Below are 12127 nucleotides of genomic sequence, written 5' to 3'. Positions count from 1 at the left end.
ACCTTACTTACGTGATTATCTCAGTGAGCATTTCTCCACTGGACGGTACTGTACTTGGCCACGGAAGAGCTCCGATTCTACGAGGAAGGGAACACAGTCTTCCACGACCATTGCCGCTCTCCCTTGTAGAATCAAAGCTCCTCCTTGACGTCTGTTATCGCTCGGCAGAGAACATGCTAGCTGAGATGAACACGGTCCGCAAGTTCAACTAGTACGGTTTTTCTACAATTTTCTAACTATTTTTTAAGTTTTTCATTTCATGGAAAAATTAATTCTAAAAAATAAAAGGCATGATTTCTAAGTATTTTATTTCATGGAAAAATTAATTCTAAGTGACCTGCTCGACATCGGCGAGCTCGCGGGCGTTTCATGGAAAAATTAATTCTAAGTGACCTGCTCGACAAAATTGAGAAAAAACACACGCTCTCATGACCTCACATATCTTCTAAGATCACGTAAGCTTCCGTACTAGTTGACCTTGCTTACGTGATCATCTCGGCGGGCATTTCTCCACCAGACGGCACCGTACTTGGCCACGGAAGAGCTCCGATTCTACGAGGAAGGGAACACGGTCTTCCACGACCATTGCCGCTCTCCCTCGTAGAATCAAAGCTCCTCCTTGACGTCCGTTACCGCTCGACATAGAACATGCTAGCTGAGATGAACACGGTCTGCAAGTTCAACTAGTACGGATTTTCTACAATTTTCTAACTAGCCCGCACCAAGGAGGCAGAGGTATGCCCGCCCGAGTATGAGAACTACATGCCCTGCTACTACAATGTCATGGATGCCGTCGAACCTCTTGGATCTAGGGGCCAGCGTCATCATAAGCTACCGCACAAAAAGGAGAAAACGACGAGACACTGGGCCACGCTCGTGCTCCACTGAGCTCGATGGCTCAGCGCAAAATCGCATTACAAGATTGCTGGCACGAGGGCTCGGCACACGCATCCATCCGATTATAAAAGGTTGGAGCAATTAATCCATCATAAACGGATTATATATGATGGCGGGGGTGGCTCACATCCAAGGTGTCAAACGTGAGGTCCAGCTCCTACAGCTGCCGGAGTAGCTCCAGCAACTCGACCGGACTCCGACTGCAACAACGTGAGAGCAGAGAAGATTCAGTGCGAGTTACCAATGGAACTGGCGGCGATAAAAACGGCGGCGGCAGAACATTGTAGAGGTGAGGAGGAGGAGGGACCTTTTCTTGGTCGTTGAGGAGGACAGCCTTGATGCGCTCCGTCTCGGCGAGGACAGGATCGTTGCAGTGTGGCACGCCATCGTCGATGATGGCCTCAGTGTGGTCTGAGCTGCAGAGGATAGGCACACTGGCAGCGCCCTCAAGGTGGAGCTGTGTTGGTGTGGGCGCAGACAATGGTGGCATCCTCCTCGGGCGTGAAGGGCCAGCGCTCCGGTGAGGACGAGCGAGGTGGGCCGGGGACGAGGACGACGCGAGGCGTGCGCTAGCTGGCCGAAGAAGAAGCGCGCGTTTGCGTGGGGCCGGTGACAGTGTGCGCGCATGACGTGGCAAGGCTAGGGTGGTCACCTAGGGGCGGCGGCGCTGCTGGATCGGATCGATTCGGTGGAGAAGATGAGGCGACGGAGAAGAAGGCTTGGCAGCTACTGGATCCGGTTGGAGAAGAAGGCGGCAGAGACAGAGAGGAAGTGAACTAAGGGAGAAGGGTGTGGTTTATAAAGGGGGACCTATAGTCCTAGGTGATGGTTAGAACCAAGACTAAAGGTTCTTTAGTCCCAGGTGATGGTTAGAACCAGGACTAAAGGTCTGACCTTTAGTCCCGGGTGTAGCCACGGCCCGGGAGAAAGGGGATTTTGGCGGGCCGCGAAAACGCAGCCCATCTTTAGTAGTCCCGGGTGATGGTTAGAACCAGGACTAAAGGTTTTTTAGTCCCGAGTGATGGTTAGAACCAGGACTAAAGGTCTGACCTTTAGTCCTGGGTGGTTGGTCCACCCGGGAGTAAAGGTGGGCTACAGTTTGGCTTCCCGCCAGCTTCTAGAAGTTTTTTCTTTTTTATATATTTCTTTTATATAAATATGTAGAGAGTTGTTAATTGCCTAGTAAATAAAATATTAGCAAAAAAATACAAAAAGAATTTTGAGACCTGGTTTTGCATTATTATACATAAGAAAAATCTATAACCTAAACTCTTTTGTTTTACCGTATAAATATTTAACATAGTGTAAATAATAACCATAATTTTCACCATGTAAAAATGTACTACTTAATTAAAATCATTAAAACTATTGCTTTTCGACAAGAAATTAGTTTTCATATCTTATTGACGTTGATCATTTATTTTTTCATCACACATTCTCCATAGGAAATCCACCGTCAAGCAAAAAATTCATTTAAATTGTAGAAAACATGAATACACGACAGAAATATGAATACACTATATATATCAAGCGGGCACAGTAGTGAACTTCTTCTTAACGTATATCCCTTGGTTATGATCGCGCCATAACCATGGAGTGTCCTCATCATTTAGATGCTTGGGTCTTTGTTCACTGTGAAGGGTGGAATTTGGTCATCCTTTTCATAATCTTCTAATATGTCTGACATGTTTTCAATTCCGACGATGTTTCTTTTCCCTGAAAGAACTATGTGGCGCTTTGGCTCATTGATTGGGTCGTTGTTGTTTTTCCCTCTCTTCGGTTTTATAGACATGTCCTTGACATAGAACACCTGATTCACATCCTTGGCAAGGACAAATGGTTCATCTTTGTACCCAATATTGTTGAGGTCCACGGTTGTCATTCCATACTGGTTGTCGACTGCTACCCCGCCTCCAGTCGCCTTTACCCATTGGCACTTGAACAAAGGTACCTTAAAAGTAGGTGCATAGTTTAGTTCCCATATCTCCTCTATGCGGCCATAATATGTTTGCTTATTTCTATTAGGGTCAGTGGCATCTATGCGGACACACTGTTTTGGTTGGTGTTTTTTTATCTTGGGCTACTGTGTAAAATGTATTCCCATTTAGCTCGTACCCTTTGTATGTGAGGATATGCCATGATGGCTGCCTAGCCAACAAATACAGTTGCTCATCAATACTCTCATCACCCTGACATTCTTTTCGCAACCAGTTGCTGAAAGTTTCCATGTGCTGACACATAATCCAAGCTTCAGACTTCCCTAGAAACTCAGATCGGAGCAACTCTTTATGTGTCTCGATATACGGATCCACCAAGGAGGAGTTTTGTAGAACTATGTAGTGTGCTTTATTAAAATAATTGTCCTGCGTACCAATATATGTTTTCTTCCCTAGTGTCCTCTTTCCACTTAGTCTCCCCTCGTGTCACGATTCAGGAACACCAATCGGGTCAAGGTTGGGAATAAAGTCAACACAAAACTCAATGACCTCCTCTATTCCATAGCCCTTGGTGATGCTTTCTTCTGGCCGAGCATAGTTGTGAACATATTTCTTTAGGACTCCCATGAACCTCTCAAAAGGGAACATGTTGTGTAGGAACATAGGACTGAGAATGCTAATCTCCTTGACTAGGTGAACTAGGAGGTGTGTCATGATATTAAAGAAGGAAGGAGGGAACACCAACTCAAAGCTGACAAGACATTGAACCACATCATTCTGTAGTTTAGCTAGATCCATTGGATTGATTGCCTTCTGAGAAATTGCATTGAGGAATGCACATAGCTTCACGGTGGCTAGACGTACATTTGGAGGTAGAATTCCTCTTAATGCAACTGGAAGCAATTGTGTCATGAGCACGTGGCAGTCATGGGACTTTAAGTTTAGGAATTTCTTCTCTGGCACATTTATTATACCCTTTATATTCGAGGAGAATCCAGATGGTACCTTGATGCTTGCTAGGCATTCAAACATGCTTTTCTTCTCTTCTTTGCTAAGAGTGTAGCTGGCAGGACTTAAGTAATGGCGTCCATCATCTGTCTTCTCTGGATGTAGGTTGTCTCGTTCTTTCAAACACCACAGGTCCTATCGTGCTTCAAGTGTGTCCTTAGGCTTCCCATACACACCTATGAAGCCTAGCAGGTTCACACAAAGATTCTTTGTCAGGTGCATCATGTTGATCGCGCTACGGACCTCTAGGACTTGCCAATAGGGTAGCTCCCAAAATATAGACTTCTTCTTCCACATGGGTGCGTGACCGTCGGTGTCATTCAGAATAGGTTCACTGCCATGTGCCTTTCCAAATACTACTTTCACATCCTTGACCATATGAGTACATCCTCACCAGTTCGGTTGCCTGGCTTGGTCTCGTGGTCTGCCTTACCTTTAAAATGCTTGCCTTTCTTTCTTAGGGGGTGATTCGCAAAAAGAAATCGACGATGGCCAAGGTACACGACCTTTCAACATTTTTTCAAGAATATACCTTTAATGTCATCGAAATAGTGTGTGCATGCATTATATCCCTTGTTTGATTGTCCTGAAAGATTACTTAGAGCAGGCCAATCATTGATTGTTACGAACAACAATGCTCGCATGTCAAAGTGCTCCTGTTTGTGCTCATCCCACACACGTACATCTGGTTTGTTCTACAAAAGTAGAAGTTCTTCAACTAGTGGCCTCAGGTACACATCGATGTCGTTGCCAGGTTGCCTTGGGCCTTGGATGAGCACTGGCATCATAATAAACTTACGCTTCATGCGTAACCAGGGAGGAAGGTTGTAGATACATAGAGTAATAGGCCAAGTGCTATGACTACTGCTCTGCTCCCCAAAAGGATTCATACCATCCATACTTAAAGCAAACCTTAAGTTTCTTGCGTCATTTGCAAACTCCGGGAATTCTCTATCGATTGCTCTCTACTGGGACCCATCAGTAGGGTGTCTCAACATATTGTCTACCTTACGGTCTTCTTTGTGCCATCGCAACAACTTTGCATGGTCTTTGTTTCTGAACAGACGTTTCAAGCGTGGTATTATAGGAGCATACCATATAATCTTGGTAGAGATTTTCTTCGTGGGACGTTCGCTCTCAACATCACCAGGGTCATCTCGTCTGATCTTATACCGCGATGCATGACATACCGGGCATGCATCTAACTTCTCGTACTCCTTGCCACGGTAGAGGATGCAGTCATTAGGACATGCATGTATCTTCTAGATTTCTAATCCCAAAGGGCAGACTACCTGTTTTGCTTCGTACGTAGTGACGGGCAATTCGTTATCCTTCGGAAGCATCTTCTTTTGAATTTTCAGTAACTCCCCAAATCCCTTGTCAGATACACCATTCTTTGCCTTCTATTGCAGCAATTCCAGTGTGGTACCCACCTTTTTCTACCCCACATCACAAGTTCGGTATAGCAATTTCTTGTGATCCTCTAGCATGCGCTCGAACTTGATCTTCTCCTTTTCACTTTCGCATTCTCTTTGTGCGTCACGAATGGTCTAACCAAGATCATCAGCGGGCTCATCTTCTGCCACTACCTCTTCTTCAGCTTCCCCATTGTAGTATCACTGAAGGCACCATATTCAGCAATAATGTCATCATCGTCCCATTGTTCTTCTTCACCTTCTTCCATTATAACCCTGGTTTCTCTGTGCTTCGTCCAATAAATATAGTTTGGCATGAAACCCGACTTCAACAAGTGTGAATGAAGACTCCTTGAGCTAGCATATTCCTTCAAATTCTTACATATGGCACATGGGCAGCACATGAAACCATCATGTTTGTTTGCCTCGGCCACACGTAAGAAAGAATGCACGCCCTCAATGAACTCTTGGGAGCGGCGATCAGCATTGTACATCCAATGCCGGCTCATCTGCATTACATGACATACATACCATATTAAAACCTAGAATATAATTAGTTAATTATACGACATGCATGCCACCACACAAGGTATTAATTTATGAAAGTCTCTTTACAATGTAGACAATCCTAACTACCACAAAAAAACTTAATCTAAAATACACTTCAGCAGCATAAGGATTTCGTGATCAATCCCAACTAAAACAGACAGATCATGCATTTGTTCAACATATATGGGCTTCTTCCGCAGGATCACTGCCTCATCAGCCGCCGTAGCCGCCTGTGCAAGAGAGTTTTGCACGTGTTCAACATACTCTTCCTCCCAGTACCAGCCTAAACATCCAGTGCCATCCTACTAAAATTAAAATAAAAAATTAGAACTTTAATCACAATCATCATGAAAATAAGTATAAATTAACCATAATCATCAAATGCGACAAAATAACTCACATTGCGATCCAGACACTTGTAGAAGATACGGCCGTTGTTGGGACACTCCTTCCTCACCCGGTACTCCATCACAGTCTTCTCCTCACACTTGCCGCATGCAATGGGAGGGAGGTCCGACCTCAGTCGCTTTGGAACCCGATGAGAGGCCGAGGATCCAGAAGCAGTTGCCATCTACTCTCTATACTCATTTTTAATATAATATAAATTTCTCATTTTATAAACAAATAAAATTAAAAAAACTCTAAAATTCTCTATATCTCTAAACCATGAAGTGTGCTATGCATGCTAGAAATAAAAGCTGAATACTAGTTTTGAATAACTACTTTAACCTTCCTTCATCCAAATATGCAAACTTTAAAGTGATTTTGAGCTTAAATTGCTTACAAATAAAAAAAATCCACCATAAAAAACCACATATATCTAGTTCACAAAATGAGATATGCTACTGATGAAACATGAGAGTATAAAGTTGGTAACCTTTAGAACCGAAGAATCGATGAAGGGATCGAAGAAATCTTATGATTACCGGCGATGAGGAAGAAGAGAGGCCGGCGATGAAGCAAGAACACTGAGCTCGAAGTGGCTCGGGCTCGGGGAGGAAGAAGGGCTATATAGGAGGGGACCTTTAGTCCCGGTTGGAGACAGAAACCGAGACTAAAGGTCCATTTCTAGTCCCGGACGGAGCCTCCAGCCGGAAGTAGACTTTTACTCCCGGTTGGAGAGACCAACTGGAAATAAAAGTTAACCTTTAGTCCCGATTGGTAGCTCCAACCGGGACTAAAGGTCCCCTGCAGCAAAAGCCTGCCGCAGTAGCCGTTGGGCAGGGACCTTTAGTCCCGGTTGTAGCTACAAACCGAGACTAAAGGTCTCTCTAGTCCCGGGCGTGAAAAATACCGGAACTAAAGCCAAATTTCAAGCTGGATCAAAGGTCGTTTCTCTACTAGTGTATGCTGTCTTTAGCTTAATTATATTGTATTTTGTAGTTCATATACTTCTATACCGACATGCTCAATTTATAGTGGTTACAAAAATTAAACACTAGACCACCCGTACCTATAAATCCTGGATACGCTAGTGACAGGAAGCATATTTGGTAGGTACTACAGTGCTTACTATTTTTACATTGGTCATTCACCACTTGCATAGCTTAAATATCACACAGAAAGTTTTATATTAATAAAAATATTCAAAACTGTGACAAAGAACACATCAGCATTGTATCCCCTCATTAGCTAAGTTGGGCTGTGAGCTTGTGACATCTGCCGTAGTTTATAACCAGTAGTTGAAACCAACATACCACAGCTTGAGAGTGCTGGTACCACAAAAAATATCTTTAAATATTATTATTTAGAACGTTACAGTTGTGGAGCGTTACAAACAATTCAAGCATCATAAACAAATAAATTGGTTTAGAGCGTAATAAGTACATCAGTTACTTACACCGTACCCACTATACAAATAAAAGACACTTAGACTTGAAATGTAGGAGTAGCTCACAAGATTCTTTTTTCTCAAGAAAAATATATAGGGGGGCAATCTTGGCACAGTATGCAAGCATCATCAATCAGTGCCATCATGAAGCATCCATACCATACCCCAGTGCTGAGTCACCTGGAGTGCAACGCGCTTTTGTTGTGACCTCCCAGTAGGCTAAAGATTATGATGTAGGGCCAGAAGAGATAGACCATGTTGACAACGAATGCAGTTGTTAACTTGAGCAGTGGCGCGGCGCCTCTCCCTCTCCCTCTCCCTCTCCTTAGCACGATCACCATGTCAACGAACAGCAGCCACAAGAAGCGGACTGCGTCGAGCAACACAAGCGCCGTCATCGTGGCCGTGGCAATGGCGGTCGCCGGCTCCACGGGAGAAAGCAGCAGGTAGAGCGCAAAGGCGAAGGCGGCGCAGAAGCTCCTCGCCGCGCCGTTGAGCAATGCGATCGAGATGGACACCAGCTTGATCCGCTGCTCTATGTCGACTGCGGCCATCCCGCAGTAGACGAGGCTGAAGGTGGCTATAGCGGAGCAGCTGAAAGCTAATGTGTTGGCGAGAATAAAACCGTCGAAAGCATATTTCCCGGCCAGTATCGGTGTTCCGATGGGGTAACCTGGAGATGGAGCTGGAGCTGGAGATGGAGATGGAGATGGAGATGAGCTATTGTCATTGTCATCAGTCCTCAGTCCGCCGGGCAATTGGAAGACTACCGCGAATGTCGCCGTCGCGACAAGCACCGAGCAGATGCCGACGATCTGTGCAAACTCCGTTATCTTCTTTGACTCTTCGGCCTTGTCTAGCTTCGGGACGAGCTTTTCTTTGAAACGATCGCGGCGACTGTTCCCATGCTGAGCATTTACAAAAGTCAGCGTGCCAAGAATCCTACGCTGTGCATGCTGCGAGACCAAAAAAGAAAGACAGAAATTTACCCTCAGATCTGAATAAAGAGATGGAGAATAAAGAGTAGTCGAACTGGAGTATTTACCATGCCGAAATAGAATCCTGGTGGAGCTCTGCTCTCGGCAAGATCCATGGGGGTTTTCCCGTCATGATTGGGCAAGTTGAGGCGAACATGTGGGTTCGTCATCAGAGTCTGGAATATGGACAGATGTCCTTCAAGGATAGCAAGATGCAGAGCAGTGTTCCCTCGGCTGTCCTGTATATTCAGGATCGAGTTGAACTCAGGTCTCATGCGCACAAACTTGACGATGTTGTGGCTCCTCTTCTCCACAGCGACATGAAGGAACGTCCTTCCCAGAGAGTCGCGCAGCCCGCTGCAGCCAGGGCACCGTACGAGCAAGATGATGACGGCGACAAGGTTGCCCGCCGAGGCAGCGACGTGAACCGGGAACAGCCCATCGTTGTCACGCTGGAACGCCGCCGACGGATCGGCATGCACCAGCTGGTAGAGGGGAAGGTTCAGGTAACTGTAGAATCTGGTTAGCCAATGCGCCGGCGCAAAGTAGATGCCCAAGGAGTAGAATTCCAGGGTCCTCTCCACGAAGACGTAGAGGAAGAATTCGAGGGAAGGATCATCAGCTGATGCTGCGAAATGCGTCGGTGTGCTTCCAGAGAGGTCCTGTTGTTTGGTCAGCTCCATGTTCAATTTAAGTAGCGCTTGTGTCATCTCTGCATGTATAATAATTAATTATTAATCAGTCAGTCGTTCTGCATATTAAAAAAATCAATTAGTCGACCCTGAAAGGGATATATACCAAACTAGTAGACTGCAGTACAAATAGCACAAAATTCTAATCTACCTACTATACAAAACATTTTCAAACAACAAATAAGATCCAAAACTCATAAATCATGATAGATATATAATATTTAATATGTATGTGTCATATAACCATCCCATTAATGACTGCTACCTTGGAAAATTTTAAGAGTTTAGAGTAGTTTAAATGTATAAGCTAGACATTTATCTAAGATATTCCATTAAAGGCATTTTAAAAGGAATGCAAATGTCCTGTTCAAAACAAATGCATATGGCCTCTGTTTTATGTATCTAAAGCATTCTATAAATAAAACACACGTATAGAATATGAACCTGATTGATAACACTAGACCACTCCGTGGTACTACCAGTAGAATCTTATAAAATCAATGACCCAATTTGACTTTCAGTTTAGCACCAAAATAACATAATAATATTATTTTATGGATTACTCCCTTTGTCTGGAAATAAAAAAGCATATTTTGTACAGGGAAAAAATAAATTTTACTAGTTGAGACCAATAATTAGTTAAATTACTTACAAGTTTAGCACACAAAATTTGAATCAATAGATTTGTATTCAAAATGTTTTCTGGTCAAAATATTCGGATCAATAGATTCCATTTTAATTCTTTAGTAAATGAAGACATATTGTGAGAGAATTTGAGGATCAAAGTATAATCTGTATGACTCTGTCCTGCTCAAAATGTGCTTATTGTTCTAGGACCAAACGAGATTTATATTCTATAAAATAAAAATAATGACTATGATATAATCCTATAATAATATCTTTTTTCTTTAACATGACGAATGTAATGTTACCTATTTAGTATGGTAAACCTTAATATTTTCTTTTACAAATTTAGTCAAACTTGACACACTTTAATATACTATTATTTTAGAATTATATCCTGTAGAAAACAGCACATATATTTGCAGTAATAAAAAGCAAAGATGATACTTTACTTTTGCTGTGGAGGACAGCCGGATGTAAGGCATTCTGTCCAAGTGGGCCCGAGTAGGACAGCTCCTTGTCGTGAGAAATCAGCTCAAAAGCAATAGAGCTGTGATGCAGCGACACGGCCAGGTACAACGACGAAGTGCCGTCCCTGGCAACCACACGGGCCAGCTCCTTGTCGTGGTACATCAACGCCTTGACCATGCACAGACCCGTCTTGTGGCCAAAGCGGACCGCCTCGTGCAGGGCCGTCTCCCCGCGGTTGTTCGTCATCCTCAGCATCGTCTTCCTCTCGTCGCAGCCGTTGGCCTGCTCGATCAAGAGGGAGGCCATCTCAGCGTTGCCCGCGCGCACGGCGCAGTGCAGCGGCGTGTCTCCGTTGCCGTCGCACGCGAGCAGCAGCTCGGGGGCCTTGCAGCAGACGAGCCGTGCCAGGTCCAGGTACCCCTGGCGGTCCCCGCTGGCCGCCACCACATGGAGTGCGGAGGCCCCGTCGGTCGCGGCAGCTGGCATGCACAGCGCCGCGGCGGCGGCGGCCTCCTCCACGTGAATGTCGACGACGTCGCGGGCCAACGCAGCCAGCCGCGCTGATCCCCCGTCTTGTTTGCTGAGAAATTGCTCTAGCAGCAGCAGGTCACCGGAGCTTGCTGCCCTGAGGAGCTCAGGTCGCCTGACCACGGTGAGATCTTGCACACGTTCCTGGTTGAGTGGCGGCCTATTACTTGGCTCCATCGATCAAGTAATATATACTCACACAGGCACACGGCCACTTGGACTAAGGATGGTTTTGGATGTGGTGGTGGCGATATATGCCAGAGCCCTCAGTTCATCGGGACCTAGATGATAGTGAACACAAGGATTATATATATAGGTAGGGCTGGTGAGCTGGCTATAGTCTTGTCGTTCAAGACTTAGGGTCTGATTAGTTGCTTGCATTAATTAACCTATATCTAGATTTGTTGAGCGCAGATTGTTAGTGTTTGGTCTTGTCGGTGTTTCGAGTAAACACCGACTATTAAATTTGTATTTGTTGCGCGTTAGGCTTGGATGGTGTGCTAAAAGATACAAGGTTTATTCTGGTTCGGACAGAATGTCCCTACGTCCAGTTTGCTGCTGTTGCTCGTGTTATTAGCACTGAAAGGTTTGTAGTAGGGGGTACAAACAGTCGAGAGAGGGACATGTCCTAAGTCTCTGATGGAAATGTCGAAAGGGCGCTGAGAGCTCAGTTGTTTCTTAGCTGTGTGTTATGTGATGCGTCATGTGTAGGATCAGTGCCAGCCCTTGAAGGGTGCACGGGGTGCGACGGCCTAGGGCCCACGGAAGGGGGGGGGGGGTTCTGCTCAGGACCCCACGTATACACTATACATGCGGATAGAGTCACTGCAGGCCGCCAGCGCCAGGCCCTTTAGCAGTCAGCCCAGGAGGCCAGGACGGCAGGAGCCCCCACGTATTGACGTATACAGCCTGACAGGACACGCACTCATTACTGCCAGCCGGGCCGCCAGTCCCTTTAGGCTTTAGCGGTTGCCTTTAGCATGTACGTGTCGCGAACGCTCGCCCTGTCGCCCAGGACTTGCGCCGCCGTCCGTGATCCGTCTCGCCGAGTCGCCGATTTCCGTGCCGCGAGTCGGCGAGTGCGAGGCTGCGACCTGGTCCTGCGAGGCTGTGACTAGTACTGCCTGCGACGCCGACACGCCAACTAGTGCGACGATCTAGGTATTTTTTTCAACCGTTTTTTAATCTAAATTAATTA

General features: G+C 45.5%; 1 protein-coding gene across 2 annotated transcripts; it reads right to left on the bottom strand.

The window, feature by feature from the left end:
• Positions 1-7681: 7681 nt before the first annotated feature.
• On the bottom strand, positions 7682-10629 carry LOC136471730 (protein ACCELERATED CELL DEATH 6-like). Of its 2 annotated transcripts, none has more exons than XM_066469488.1 (3): positions 10383-10629; positions 8683-9326; positions 7682-8593 (listed from the first exon to the last, which is right to left on the bottom strand). In XM_066469488.1, the coding sequence occupies exons 1-3, from the start codon at positions 10576-10578 to the stop codon at positions 7814-7816; spliced, it is 1620 nt and encodes a 539-aa protein (XP_066325585.1). In that variant the 5' UTR covers positions 10579-10629; the 3' UTR covers positions 7682-7813. The 2 variants fall into 2 exon arrangements, with proteins under 2 accessions (XP_066325585.1, XP_066325586.1); XM_066469489.1 differs by having other exon boundaries at positions 8683-9365; positions 10383-10419.
• Positions 10630-12127: the final 1498 nt, after the last annotated feature.

Source organism: Miscanthus floridulus, chromosome 8 (genome assembly GCF_019320115.1).
Source record: "Miscanthus floridulus cultivar M001 chromosome 8, ASM1932011v1, whole genome shotgun sequence".
In the NCBI taxonomy this organism is placed as follows: domain Eukaryota; kingdom Viridiplantae; phylum Streptophyta; class Magnoliopsida; order Poales; family Poaceae; genus Miscanthus; species Miscanthus floridulus.
The sequence above is the reverse complement of the archived record's forward strand: the minus strand, read 5'-3'. Positions and strand labels throughout refer to the sequence as shown.